Source organism: Streptopelia decaocto (genome assembly GCF_964273445.1).
Source record: "Streptopelia decaocto genome assembly, chromosome: 30".
Taxonomy (NCBI): Eukaryota; Metazoa; Chordata; class Aves; order Columbiformes; family Columbidae; genus Streptopelia; species Streptopelia decaocto.
The window spans coordinates 45,099-60,461 of NC_138685.1; the positions used below are offsets into that span (position 1 = coordinate 45,099).

At 65.6% G+C, this 15,363-nt stretch overlaps 1 protein-coding gene across 1 annotated transcript in view; it reads right to left on the reverse strand.

Moving 5' to 3' along the window:
- DMPK (DM1 protein kinase) overlaps window positions 1–15,363 on the reverse strand; it is a gene marked incomplete at its 3' end in the record, with an annotated part of 15,587 nt that extends 224 nt beyond the window's left edge. Inside the window, exons 1-7 of the mRNA XM_082074010.1 lie at window positions 15,214–15,363; window positions 11,979–12,070; window positions 11,810–11,893; window positions 9,452–9,547; window positions 7,743–7,891; window positions 5,882–5,975; window positions 1,446–1,663 (exon numbers count right to left, since the gene is read on the reverse strand). Of these exons, the coding sequence (XP_081930136.1) occupies window positions 1,446–1,663; window positions 5,882–5,975; window positions 7,743–7,891; window positions 9,452–9,547; window positions 11,810–11,878 (626 nt within the window). The 5' untranslated portion in view covers window positions 11,879–11,893; window positions 11,979–12,070; window positions 15,214–15,363. The remainder of the gene's footprint in view (window positions 1–1,445; window positions 1,664–5,881; window positions 5,976–7,742; window positions 7,892–9,451; window positions 9,548–11,809; window positions 11,894–11,978; window positions 12,071–15,213) is intronic.

The window sequence follows — 15,363 nt, forward strand, 5'->3', positions numbered from 1 at the left end:
CCCCAACTCCCCCCCATTGCCCTCTTAGTGCATCCCAGTGCCCCCCAGCATCCCCCAATGTCCTTCCAGTGCCCCCCAGTGCTCCCAGTGCCCCCCAGTGCTCCCAGTGCCCCCCAACTCCCCCCCATTGCCCCCTTAGTGCATCCCAGTGCCCCCCAGTGCCCCCCAACTCCCTTCCACCTCCCTCCCATTGCCTCCCAGTGCCCTCCCAGTGCCCCCCAACTCCCCCCATTACCCCCTTAGTGCATCCCAGTGCCCCCAACTCCATCCCATTGCCCCCAACTCCCTCCCAGTGCCCCAAACTCCCCCCCATTGCCCCCTTAGTGCATCCCAGTGCCCCCCAGCCCCCCCCAACTCCCTCCCAGTACCTCCCAGTGACCCCCATTGCCCCCTTAGTGCATCCCAGTGCCCCCCAGTGCCCCCCAACTCCCTCCCATTGCCTCCCAACTCCCTCCCAGTACCTCCCAGTCCCCCCCAGTGCCCCCCAACTCCCTCCCAGTCCCTCCCAGTGCCCCCCAACTCCCCCCCATTGCCCTCTTAGTGCATCCCAGTGCCCCCCAGTGCCCCCCAACTCCCTCCCATTGCCTCCCAGTGCCCCCCAACTCCCCCCCATTGCCCTCTTAGTGCATCCCAGTGCCCCCCAACTCCCCCCATTGCCCCCTTAGTGCATCCCAGTGCCCCCCAACTCCCTCCCATTGCCTCCCAGTGCCCCCCAACTCCCCCCCATTGCCCCCTTAGTGCATCCCAGTGCCCCCCAGTGCCCCCCAACTCCCCCCCAGTCCCTCCCAGTGACCCCCATTGCCCCCTTAGTGCATCCCAGTGCTCCCAGTGCCCCCCAACTCCCTCCCATTGCCTCCCAACTCCCTCCCAGTACCTCCCAGTGCCCCCCAACTCCCTCCCAGTGACCCCCATTGCCCCCTTAGTGCATCCCAGTGCCCCCCAGTGGCCCCCAACTCCCTCCCAGTCCCTCCCAGTGCCCCCCAAACTCCCTCCCTAATGCCCTCCCAGTACCCCCCACTACCTCCCAGTGCCCCCCAACTCCCTCCCAGTCCCCCCCAGTGCCCCCCAACTCCCCCCCATTGCCCCCTTAGTGCATCCCAGTGCCCCCCAGTGCCCCCCAACTCCCTCCCAGTGCCCCCCAACTCCCCCCCATTGCCCCCTTAGTGCATCCCAGTGCCCCCCAACTCCATCCCATTGCCCCCCAACTCCCTCCCAGTACCTCCCAGTACCCCCCAACTCCCTCCCAGTGCCCCAAACTCCCCCCATTGCCCTCTTAGTGCATCCCAGTGCCCCCCAACTCCCCCCATTGCCCCCTTAGTGCATCCCAGTGCCCCCCAACTCCCTCCCATTGCCTCCCAGTGCCCCCCAACTCCCTCCCAGTCCCTCCCAGTGCCCCCCCAGTGCCCCCCAACTCCCTCCCAGTGCCCCCCATTGCCCCCCGTTGCCCCCCGTCGCCCCCACCTGGAAGTGCAGGATCTTGGCGTAGGTCTCGGGGAGGCTGTCGGCGAAGAACGGGGGGGTGCCCGAAGAACATCTCGAAGGCCAGCACCCCCAGCGCCCACCAGTCGCACTCGGGCCCGTAGGAGCGCGCCGGGTCCTCCACGGCCAGCAGCATCTCGGGGGACAGGTAGTCGGGGGTCCCCACGGCCACCGCCGAGCGCACCTGGGGACACGGGGACAATGGGGACATGGGGACAATGGGGACGGTGGGATGGGGATGGGGGACATGGGGACATGGGGACAGGGGTGTTGGAATGGGGACATGGGACATAGGGACACAGGGGACACAGGGGCGTTGGAATGGGGATGGGGACATGGGGACATGGGGACATGGGGACACGGGGACATGGGGACGGTGGGATGGGGATGGGGGACATGGGGACATGGGGACAGGGGTGTTGGAATGGGGGACATGGGACATAGGGACACAGGGGTGTTGGAATGGGGATGGGGACATGGGGACACGGGGACATGGGGACATGGGGACACGGGGACATGGGGACATGGGGACATGGGGACACGGGGACATTGGGATATGGGGACAGGGACGGTGGAACAGGGGACATGGGGACATGGGGATATGGGGACACGGGGACATGGGGACATGGGGACACGGGGACATGGGGACAGGGACATTGGAACAGGGGACATGGGGACATGGGGACATTAGAACAGGGGACATGGGGACACGGGGACGTTGGAATGGGGATGGGGGACATGGGGACATGGGGACAGGGGCGTTGGAACAGGGGACATGGGGACATTGGGACAGGGACATTGGAACAGGGGACATGGGGACATGGGGACATGGGGACATGGGGACAGGGGCGTTGGAACAGGGGACATGGGGACATTGGGACATGGGGACATGGGGACAGGGGCGTTGGAACAGGGGACATGGGGATATGGGGACATGGGGACACGGGGACATGGGGACAGGGACATTGGAATGGGGATGGGGGACATGGGGACATGGGGACAGGGACGGTGGAACAGGGGACATGGGGACATTGGGACATGGGGATGTGGGGACATGGAGATGGAGACATGGGGACATTGGGACATTGGCACAGGGGACATGGGGACATGGGGACAGGGACATTGGAACAGGGGACATGGGGATATGGGGATATGGGGATATGGGGACACGGGGACATGGGGACAGGGACATTGGAACAGGGGACATTGGGATATGGGGACAGGGACATTGGAACAGGGGACATGGGGACATGGGGATATGGGGACAGGGACATTGGAACAGGGGACATGGGGACATTGGGACATGGGGATATGGGGACATGGGGACGTCACGGGGATGGGGACATGGCGGGGTGGAATGGGGATGGGGGACACGGGGACACGGGGACATGGGGACACAGGGACTTTGGAACAGGGGACATGGGGACAGAGACATGGGGACATTAGAACAGGGGACATGGGGACACAGGGGCGTTGGAACAGGGGACACGGGGACATTGGGACATGGGGACAGAGGGACATGGGGATGTTGGCATGGGGGACATGGGGACATGGGACATAGGGACACAGGGGTGTTGGAATGGGGATGGGGACATGGGGACACGGGGACATGGGGACAGAGGGATGTTGGAATGGGGGACATGGGGACATTGGGACATGGGGACACGGGACACTGGGACACAGACATTGGAACAGGGGACATGGGGACACGGGGGCACGGGGACAGGGACATTGGAATAGGGAACAGGGGGACACGGGGACATGGGGACAGGGACATTGGAACAGGGGACATGGGGACGGACACAGGGACATGGGGACACAGGGACATTAGAACAGGGGACATGGGGACATGGGGACATTGGGACATGGGGATATGGGGACATAGGGACATGGGGACACGGGGACATGGGGACATTGGGACATGGGGACACAGGGGTGTTGGAATGGGGGACATGGGGACACGGGACAGGGGCGTTGGGACAGGGGACACGGGGACACGGGGACATGGGGACATTGGGACATGGGGATATGGGGACAGGGTCGTTGGAATGGGGGACATGGGACATGGGGAGATATGGGGACATGGGGACACGGGGACATGGGGACACGGGGACGTTGGAATGGGGATGGGGGACATGGGACACAGGGACATGAGGACACAGGGACATTGGAATGGGGATGTGGGACAGAGAATATGGGGACACGGGACACAGGGACAGGGGACATGGGGACACGGGGACATGGGGACACGGGGACATGGGGACATGGGGACAAGGGACAGACAGAAGACACAGGGACGTGCGGGGGATCCTCTGGGTGCTCGGAGCCGCATTGAGCTCCAGGTCACCCTGTCCCCATGTGTGTCCCCACGTGTGTCCCCACGTGTGTCCCCATGTCCCCATGTGTGTCCCCATGTCCCCATGTGTGTCCCCATGTGTGTCCCCGTGTGTGTCCCCATGTCCCCATGTGTGTGTCCCCATGTATGTCCCCATGTCCCCATGTATGTCCCCATGTCCCCATGTGTGTCCCCATGTCCCCATGTGTGTCCCCACGTGTGTCCCCACGTGTGTCCCCATGTGTGTCCCCATGTCCCCGTGTGTGTCCCCACGTGTGTCCCCATGTGTGTCCCCATGTGTGTCCCCATGTCCCCATGTGTGTCCCCATGTGTGTCCCCATGTCCCCGTGTGTGTCCCCATGTGTGTCGCCACGTGTGTCCCCATGTCCCCATGTGTGTCCCCGTGTCCCCACGTGTGTCCCCATGTCCCCATGTGTGTGTCCCCGCGTGTGTCGCCACGTGTGTCCCCATGTCCCCACGTGTGTCCCCACGTGTGTCCCCATGTATGTCCCCATGTCCCCACGTGTGTCCCCATGTCCCCATGTGTGTCCCCATGTGTGTCCCCACGTGTGTCCCCGTGTATGTCCCCATGTCCCCACGTGTGTCCCCATGTCCCCGTCTGTGTCCCCATGTGTGTCCCCACGTGTGTCCCCGTGTGTGTCGCCACGTGTGTCCCCATGTGTGTCCCCATGTCCCCATGTGTGTCCCCATGTCCCCATGTGTGTGTCCCCATGTATGTCCCCATCTCCCCATGTGTGTCCCCGTGTCCCCATGTGTGTCCCCGTGTGTGTCCCCATGTCCCCATGTGTGTCCCCATGTGTGTCCCCGTGTCCCCACGTGTGTCCCCATGTCCCCATGTGTGTCCCCATGTATGTCCCCATGTCCCCATGTGTGTCCCCGTGTCCCCATGTGTGTCCCCGTGTGTGTCCCCATGTCCCCATGTGTGTCCCCATGTGTGTCCCCATGTGTGTCCCCATGTCCCCATGTGTGTCCCCATGTGTGTCCCCATGTGTGTCCCCATGTCCCCATGTGTGTCCCCATGTGTGTCCCCGTGTGTGTCCCCATGTGTGTCCCCATGTCCCCATGTGTGTCCCCGTGTGTGTCCCCATGTGTGTCCCCGTGTGTGTCCCCATGTGTGTCCCCATGTGTGTCCCCATGTGTGTCCCCATGTCCCCATGTGTGTCCCCGTGTGTGTCCCCATGTGTGTCCCCATGTGTGTCCCCATGTCCCCATGTGTGTCCCCGTGTGTGTCCCCATGTGTGTCCCCATGTGTGTCCCCATGTCCCCATGTGTGTCCCCGTGTGTGTCCCCATGTGTGTCCCCATGTGTGTCCCCACGTGTGTCCCCATGTCCCCATGTCCCCATGTGTGTCCCCATGTGTGTCCCCGTGTCCCCACGTGTGTCCCCATGTCCCCATGTGTGTCCCCACGTGCGTCCCCACGTTTGTCCCCATGTCCCCATGTGTGTCCCCATGTGTGTCCCCACGTGTGTCCCCACGTTTGTCCCCATGTGTGTCCCCACGTGTGTCCCCACGTGTGTCCCCATGTCCCCATGTGTGTCCCCATGTCCCCACGTGTGTCCCCATGTCCCCATGTGTGTCCCCATGTGTGTCCCCACGTGTGTCCCCACGTTTGTCCCCATGTGTGTCCCCACGGGTGTCCCCACGTGTGTCCCCATGTCCCCATGTCCCCATGTGTGTCCCCATGTGTGTCCCCGTGTCCCCACGTGTGTCCCCATGTCCCCATGTGTGTGTCCCCATGTGTGTCCCCATGTCCCCATGTGTGTGTCCCCACGTATGTCCCCATGTCCCCATGTGTGTCCCCACGTATGTCCCCATGTCCCCATGTGTGTCCCCATGTCCCCATGTGTGTGTCCCCATGTGTGTCCCCATGTGTGTCCCCATGTGTGTGTCCCCATGTGTGTCCCCATGTGTGTCCCCATGTCCCCACGTGTGTCCCCATGTGTGTCCCCACGTGTGTCCCCATGTGTGTCCCCATGTCCCCATGTGTGTCCCCACGTGTGTCCCGTGTCCCCACGTGTGTCCCCGTGTCCCGTGTCCCCACTCACGGTGCCATCGGGCCCCAGCTTGAGGCAGGAGCCGAAGTCCCCGAGGCGCACGTGGCCCTGCCGGTCCAGCAGGATGTTGTCGGGCTTGATGTCCCTGCGGGGGTGGCCTCTGTCACCCTTTGTCACCTCGGTGTCCCCTCCGTGTCCCTCCTGTGTCCCCACACTCCTCCTCGGGCCCCTCTGTGTGTCGCCAACCTCGCGCCTTGTCCCCGTGTCACCCCAGGTGTCCCCAACCCCGTGCCGTGTCCCCATGTGTCCCCATGTCCCCATGTCCCCCCATGTCCCCACATCCCCCCATGTCCCCCCGTGTCCCCATGTCCCCTCAAGTCCCCCCAGGTCCCCCCATTCCCCTATGTCCCCATGTCCCCCCATGTCCCCCAAGTCCCCATGTCCCTGTGTCCCCATGTCCCCCCATGTCCCCATGTCCCCCCATGTCCCACCGGTGCACGTATCCCAGGTGGTGCACGGAGTCATTGTCCCCCATGTCCCCCCATGTCCCCCCATGTCCCCCATATCCCCATGTCCCCCATATCCCCATGTCCCCCATGTCCCCTGTGTCCCCCATATCCCCCCATGTCCCCATGTCCCCCCGCGTCCCCATGTCCCCCCATGTCCCCCATGTCCCCCCGTGCCCCCCATATCCCCATGTCCCCTGTGTCCCCCATGTCCCCCATGTCCCCCATGTCCCCCATGTCCCCATATCCCCCCAAGTCCCCACATCCCCCCGTGTCCCCCCATGTCTCCACATCCCCCCATGTCCCCCCGTGTCCCCCCATGTCCCCATGTCCCCACATCCCCCCATGTCCCCATGTCCCCCCATGTCCCACCGGTGCACGTATCCCAGGCAGTGCATGGAGTCAATGTCCCCATGTCCCCCCGTGTCCCCCCATGTCCCACCGGTGCACATATCCCAGGTGGTGCACGGAGTCATTGTCCCCCATGTCCCCCTATGTCCCCCATGTCCCCATGTCCCCCCGTGTCCCCCATATCCCCATGTCCCCCCATGTCCCCCATGTCCCCTGTGTCCCCCATGTCCCCATGTCCCCCCCTGTCCCACCGGTGCACGTATCCCAGGCAGTGCATGGAGTCAATGTCCCCCATATCCCCCCATGTCCCCATGTCCCCCCGTGTCCCCATGTCCCCCCATGTCCCCCCATGTCCCACCGTGCCCCCCATATCCCCATGTCCCCCCATGTCCCCCATGTCCCCCATGTCCCCATATCCCCCCAAGTCCCCACATCCCCCCGTGTCCCCCCATATCCCCATGTCCCCCCATGTCCCCACATCCCCCCATGTCCCCATATCCCCCCAAGTCCCCACATCCCCCCATGTCCCCCCGTGTCCCCCCATATCCCCATGTCCCCCCATGTCCCCACATCCCCCCATGTCCCCATATCCCCCCAAGTCCCCACATCCCCCCATGTCCCCCCGTGTCCCCCCATGTCCCCATGTCCCCCCATGTCCCCATATCCCCCCGTGTCCCCATGTCCCCCCATGTCCCCACATCCCCCCATGTCCCCCCATGTTCCCCCATGTCCCCATGTCCCCCCATGTCCCCCAAGTCCCCATGTCCCCGTGTCCCCATGTCCCCCCATGTCCCACCGGTGCACGTATCCCAGGCGGTGCATGGAGTCAATGTCCCCCATGTCCCCCATGTCCCCCATGTCCCCATGTCCCCCCGTGTCCCCCATATCCCCATGTCCCCCCATGTCCCCCATGTCCCCCATGTCCCCCATGTCCCCATATCCCCCCAAGTCCCCACATCCCCCCGTGTCCCCCCATATCCCCATGTTCCCCCATGTCCCCATCCCCCCATGTCCCCCCGTGTCCCCATGTCCCCCCATGTCCCCCCATGTCCCACCGGTGCACGTATCCCAGGCGGTGCACGGAGTCGATGGCCATGACGAGCTCGGCCAGGTAGAAGCGCGCCATGGGCAGGGGCAGCCGGTCCCCGAACTTGCTGAGCAGCGTCAGCAGGTCCCCCCCCACGTAGTACTCCATGACCAGGTACTGCCCACGGGGACACGGGGACATGGGGACACGCGTGGGGACACGGGGACATGGGGACATGGGGATGGGATGGGATGGGATGGGATGGGATGGGGACATGGGGATGGAGACACACATGGGGATGGGGACATGGGGATGGGGACATGGGGATGGGATGGGGACATGGGGATGAGGATGGGACATGGGGATGGGGACATGGGGATGGGGACATGGGGACATGGGGATGGGATGGGGACATGGGGATGGGGACATGGGGATGGGATGGGGACATGGGGATGGGGACATGGGATGGGACATGGGGATGGGGACATGGGATGGGACATGGGGACATGGGGACATGGGGATGGGATGGGGATGGGGACATGGGGACGTGGTGATGGGGACATGGGGATGGAGACACACATGGGGACATGGGGACATGGGGATGGGATGGGGACATGGGGATGGGGACACACATGGGGACATGGGGATAAGGATGGGGACATGGGGATGGGATGGGGACATGGGGATGGGGACATGGGGATGGGGACGTGGGGATGGGATGGGGACATGGGATGGGGACACACATGGGGACATGGGGATGGGGACATGGGGACATGGGGATGGGGACATGGGGATGGGGACATGGGGATGGGATGGGGACATGGGGATGGGGACGTGGGGATGGGATGGGGACATGGGGATGGGGACACACATGGGGACATGGGGATGGGGACATGGGGACATGGGGATGGGGACATGGGGATGGGGACATGGGGATGGCATGGGGATATGGGGATGGGGACATGGGGACATGGGGACATGGGGACGTGGTGATGGGGACATGGGGAGGGGGACATGGGACGGGACATGGGGATGGGGACACAGAGATGGGGACATGGGGATGGCGACAGAGGGACATGGGATGGGGACATGGGGATGAGCACGGGGACATGGGGACAGGGACATGGGGACAGGAACACAGGGATGAGGACAAGGACATGAGGATGGGACGTGGGGATGGGGACGTGGGGATGGGATGGGGACATGGGGACATGGGGATGGGGACATGGGGATGGCATGGGGACATGGGGATGGGGACACACATGGGGACATGGGGACATGGGGACACGGGGATGGCATGGGGACATGGGGGATGGAGACATGGGGACATGGGGATGGGGGGATGGGATGGGGACATGGGATGGGGACATGGGGATGGGGACATGGGGATGGGATGGGGACACAGGGATGGGGACAACCCCAAGGGGGTGTCCCCGGGTGTCCCCAGGATGTCCTCAGGGTGTCCCCAAGGGAGTGTCCCCAGGTGTCCCCGGGTGTCCCCAGGGTGTCCCCGGGATGTCCCCAGGTGTCCCCAGGTGTCCCCAAGGGGGTGTCCCCAGGGTGTCCCCAGGTGTCCCCAGGGGTGGGATGTCCCCAGGATGTCCCCAGGATGTCCCCAAGGGGGTGTCCCCAGGATGTCCCCAGGATGTCCCCAGGGTGTCCCAAGGTGTCCCCAGGGGTGGGATGTCCCCAGGATGTCCCCAGGGTGTCCCCAGAATGTCCCCAGTGTCCCCTCACCAGGCACTGGGGGTCCTGGAAGGCGAAGTGCAGGCGGGTGATCCAGCGCTGGTCCCCCCGCGCCAGCACCTCCCGCTCCTCCCGGAAACAGGACACCTGGGGACACGGGGACATGGGACACGGTGACACTGGGTCACCTCCCCCCCGACCCCAGTGTCACCTCCACCCCCCCCCCCACTCAGCGCAGGGACACAGTGTCACCCCCCCCACCCAGTGCCACCGCTGTCCCTGTCACCCCATGGCCCCTCTGGACCCCTTTGGCCCCTCCCAGTGTCCCCCAATGTCCCCCTGTCCCCAATGTCCCCTCCATGTCCACACTGTCCCCCTGTTCCCCCCATGGCCCCAATGTCCCCCATGTCCCCAATGTCCCCAATGTCCCCAGTGTCCCCTCACCTCTCCCAGTGTCCCCAATGTCCCCAGAGTCCCACATGTCCCCAATGTCCCCAGTGTCCCCAATGGCCCCATGTCCCCCATGTCCCCGTCGTCCCCAATGTCCCCCATGTCCCCAATGTCCCCTCCATGTCCCCAATGTCCCCAGTGCCCCCAATGTCCCCAGTGCCCCAACGTCCCCGTTGTCCCCAGTGTCCCCCATGTCCCCTCACCTCCCCCAATATCCCCAATGTCCCCAGTGCCCCCAATGGCCCCATTGTCCCCCATGTCCCCGTTGTCCCCAATGTCCCATTGTCCCCGTTGTCCCCAATGTCCCCGTTGTCCCCAATGTCCCCAATATCCCCCATGTCCCCATTGTCCCCCATGTCCCCATTGTCCCCAGTGCCCCCAATGTCCCCAATGTCCCCAATGTCCCCATTGTCCCCAATGTCCCCGTTGTCCCCTTTGTCCCCAATGTCCCCATTGTCCCCGTTGTCCCCCATGTCCCCAGTGCCCCCAATGTCCCCCAGTGCCCCCAATGTCCCCAATATCCCCAGTGCCCCCAATGTCCCCCTGTCCCCGCCATGTCCCAAATGTCCCCCATGTCCCCAATGTCCCCATTGTCCCCAGTGTCCCAAATATCCCCATGTCCCCAATGTCCCCCATTGTCCCCATTGTCCTCAATATCCCAAATGTCCCCAGTGCCCCCAATGTCCCCCAGGTCCCCGTTGTCCCCAATGTCCCCATTGTCCCCAATGTCCCCATCGTCCCCAATGTCCCCCATGTCCCCATTGTCCCCAGTGCCCCAATATCCCCAATGTCCCCAATGTCCCCAGTGTCCCCATTGTCCCCCATATCCCCAGTGCCCCCAATGTCCCCGTTGTCCCCAATGTCCCCCAGTGTCCCCAGTGCCCCCAATGTCCCCAATGTCCCCCGTTGTCCCCAATGTCCCCAATATCCCCCATGTCCCCAATGTCCCCATTGTCCCCCATGTCCCCAATGTCCCCAGTGCCCCCAATGTCCCCGTTGTCCCCAATGTCCCTGTTGTCCCCCATGTCCCCCATGTCCCCGTTGTCCCCATTGTCCCCAATGTCCCCCATGTCCCCATTGTCCCCAATGTCCCCAATGTCCCCTCACCTCCCCCAATATCCCCAGTGTCCCCAGTGCCCCCAATGTCCCAAATATCCCCAATGTCCCCTCACCTCCCCCAGTGTTCCATAATGTCCCCCAGTGCCCCCCATGTCCCTGTTGTCCCCCATGTCCCCAATGTCCCCATGCCCCCAATGTCCCCCTGTCCCCCCATGTCCCCAATGTCCCCATTGACCCCCATGTCCCCATTGTCCCCAATGTCCCTATTGTCCTCAATATCCCAAATGTCCCCAGTGCCCCCAATGTCCCCAATATCCCCCGTGTCCCCAATGTCCCCAGTGCCCCAATATCCCCAGTGCCCCCAATGTCCCCGTTGTCCCCAATGTCCCCCAGTGTCCCCAGTGCCCCCAATGTCCCCAATGTCCCCCGTTGTCCCCATTGTCCCCGTTGTCCCCAATGTCCCCGTTGTCCCCCATGTCCCCATTGTCCCCAGTGCCCCAATATCCCCAATGTCCCCAATGTCCCCAGTGTCCCCATTGTCCCCCATATCCCCAGTGCCCCCAATGTCCCCGTTGTCCCCAATGTCCCCCAGTGTCCCCAGTGCCCCCAATGTCCCAATGTCCCCCGTTGTCCCCAATGTCCCCAATATCCCCCATGTCCCCAATGTCCCCATTGTCCCCCATGTCCCCAATGTCCCCAGTGTCCCCAATGTCCCCGTTGTCCCCAATGTCCCCCATGTCCCCATTGTCCCCGTTGTTCCCCATGTCCCCCATGTCCCCATTGTCCTCAATATCCCAAATGTCCCCAGTGCCCCCAATGTCCCCATTGTCCCCCATGTCCCCCATGTCCCCCATGTCCCCAATGTCCCCCATGTCCCCATTGTCCCCATTGTCCCCATACCTCCCCGCGCCGCAGCATGTCCCACTTGTTCATGATCTTCATGGCGTAAATCTGCCCCGACTCCTTCATCCGCACCACGGCCACCTGCGGCGTCACCCCCGTGTCACCCGGTATCACCCCCCCCCCCCCCCCCCCAGTGTCACCCGTGTCCCCCCCCGTGTCCCCTCACCTCACTGAAGGCCCCGCGCCCGATCACCTTCAAGATCTCGAAGTCGCTTCGTTGCAGCTGCAGCTCCTGCACCCGCGAGGCCACGGGCTCGGCTGGGGGGGGCACCCATGGGTGGGGTCAGCACCCGTGGGTGGGGGGGAGCACCCGTGGGCGGGGGGAGCGCCCGTGGGTGGGGGGGGAGCACCCGTGGGTGGGGGTCAGCACCCATAGGGGTGAGCACCCATGGGTGGGGGAGCACCTATTGGGAGGCAGCACCCATGGGTGGGGGTCAGCACCCGTGGGGGGGGGGGGGGGGGCACCCGTGGTGGGGGTCAGCACCCATAGGGGTCAGCACCCATAGGGGTGAGCACCCATGGCGGGGGGGGGGCGCACCCATGGGTGGGGGAGCACCTATTGGGAGGCAGCACCCATGGGTGGGGGTCAGCACCCATGGGTGGGGGTCAGCACCCATGGGTGGGGGGAGCACCCATGGGGGTCAGTACCCATGGGGGTCAGCACCCATGGGTGGGGGGGAGCACCCGTGGGTGGGGGAGCACCCATGGGTGGGTGGAGCACCCGTGGGGTGGGGGGAGCACCCATGGGTGGGGGGAGCACCCATAGGGGTGAGCACCCATGGGTGGGGGAGCACCTATTGGGAGGCAGCACCCATGGGTAGGGGTCAGCACCCGTGGGGGGGGTGGGTCAGCACCCGTGGGTGGGGGGAGCACCCGTGGTGGGGGTCAGCACCCATAGGGGTGAGCACCCATGGGCGTGAGCACCCATGGGGGGGGGGGGCGCACCCATGGGTGGGGGAGCACCTATTGGGAGGCAGCACCCATGGGTGGGGGTCAGCACCCATGGGTGGGGGTCACTCATGGGTGGGGGGAGCACCTATTGGGAGGCAGCATCCATGGGTGGGGGTCAGCACCCGTGGGTGGGGGTCACTCATGGGTGGGGGGGAGCACCTATTGGGAGGCAGCATCCATGGGTGGGGGTCAGCACCCATGGGTGGGGGAGCACCCATGGGTGGGGGGGAGCACCCATGGGGGTCAGTACCCATAGGGGTCAGCACCCATGGGTAGGGGGAGCACCCGTGGGTGGGGGGGATCAGCACCCATGGGTGGGGGGGGCACCCATGGGTGGGGGAGGTCAGCACCCATGGGGGTCAGTACCCATAGGGGTCAGCACCCATGGGGGGCAAGCACCCGTGGGTGTGGGGGGGCACCCATGGGTGGGGGGGCAGCACCCATGGGAGCTCAGTACCCATAGGGGTCAGCACCCATGGGGGGGAAGCACCCGTGGGTGTGGGTCAACACCTATGGGGGTGGGGGGGGGGGGAGCACCCATTTGGGGATCAGCACCCATTGGGAGGCAGCACCCATGGGTGGGGATCAGCACCCGTGGGTGGGGGGGGCAGCACCCATGGGTGGGGTCAGCACCCATGGGCGGGGGGGTCAGCACCCATAGGGGTCAGCACCCATGGTTGGGGGGGGGGGGGGGGTCAGCACCCATGGTGGGGGGGCAGCACCCCTGGGGTGTTATTTGGGGGTGGGGGGCACAACCCCAATACAAGCAACTGGAGAATCCACTATGGGGGGAGTTGGGGCATTGGGGGGGCCCGGGGTGGGGGGGGCACATGGGGGGTGTTGGGGGGGGGGGTGACAACAGCGGGGGGGGGGGTGACAGTCCCGGGGGGGGGGTGGGGTGACAGTCCGGGGGGGTGGGGGGGTGACAATCGGGGGGGGCGGGGTTGACAGTCCCGGGGTTGGGGGGGGGGGGTGACAACCCCGGGGGGGGGGAGGTGACAATGCCCGGGGTGGGGGGGGGGGTGTGACACCCTCGGTACCGGCTCGGGGGGGGGCGGCCGCGCACCCTCAGCCCATTTATGGCCGCGCAGCGCTCGGCGCCCGCGGGGGGGGCCGGGCCGACGTGCCCAGAAAAGGAGCGGAGCCGCGGCCCCCCCCGCTCCCCCCCCCCCAGCCCGGGCCCGGCCGACCGGGACACCCCCCCACACTCCCTATAGGGGACCCCGGTGGCCGGTCCCGCCGGCAGCAGGAGGGGCCGCAGGTGTCCGACCCCCCCCACGGTATCGGATCACAACCCCCCCGGTACCGGATCACCCCCCCCGGTACCGGATCACCCCCCCACGGTATCGGATCACAACCCCCCCGGTACCGGATCACCCCCCCGGACGGGACTGTACGGTCCCCGGACACCCCCGCGGCCCGGTCTCGAACCCGGTTCCCCCAGTCCCCATGTTCCCCCGTGTCCCGTAACCCCCCGAATACTCCGGTCAAACCCCCCGCACCCGGTCTCGAACCCGGGTCCCCCAGTCCCGTCCCCATGTCCCCCCGTGTCCCGTAACCCCCCGGTCCCGTCCCCGTGTTCCCCGTGTCCCCCCTGTCCCGTGTCCCCCGTGTCCCGTCCCCCGTGTCCCCCCTGTCCCGGTGTCCCCCCGTGTCCCATCCCCGTGTCCCCCCATTCCTGTCCCCGTGTCCCCCCGTTACCGTCCCCGTGTCCCCCCGTCCCCGTGTCCCCCTGTCCCGTGTCCCATCCCCGTGTCCCATCCCCGTGTCCCCCCATTCCTGTCCCCGTGTCCCCCCGTTACCGTCCCCGTGTCCCATAACCCCGGTCCCCGTCCCCATGTCCCCCCGGTCCCGTGTCCCCCGTGTCCCGTCCCCCCGTTCCCATCCCCATGTTCCCCATGTCCCCCCGTCCTGTGTCCCCCGTTCCCATCCCCATGTCCCCCATGTCCCCCAAGTCCCCCATGACCCCCATGTCTCCCCCATTCCCATCCCCGTGTCCCCCATGTCCCCCCATTCCCATCCCCATGTCCCCCATGTCCCCCATGTCCCCCCCATCCCCATGTCCCCATGTCCCCCATGTCCCCCCCATTCCCATCCCCGTGTCCCCCCATGTCCCCCCCTTCCCATCCCCATGTCCCCTTGTCCCCATGTCCCCCATGTCCCCCTGTCCCGTCCCCCCCATCCCCATGTCCCCCCGTCCCGTGTCCCCTTGTCCCATGTCCCCCTGTCCCGTCCCCCCCATCCCCATGTCCCCATGTCCCCCGTGTCCCCCTGTCCCGTCCCCCCCGTCCCCATCCCCATGTCCCCCCGTCCCGTGTCCCCTTGTCCCATGTCCCCCCGTCCCATCCCCCCCGGTGCCCCCCCCGTTCCCACCCCCGTGTCCCCCCGTCCCGTGTCCCCTTGTCCCATGTCCCCCCCTCCCGTGTCCCCCGCTGCCCCCCCCCACTCACCCCAGCTCAGAAACTCCCGGACGTGTTTGTCGCCGTCGCTCCCGTTGTCGCCTCCGCCGCCCCCGTCCCGTCGCAGCAACAACCGCCGGTGTCTCAGCCCCCCCACCAGTCCCACCAGTAAATCCAGTAACGTTTCCAGTCCCAGCGCCC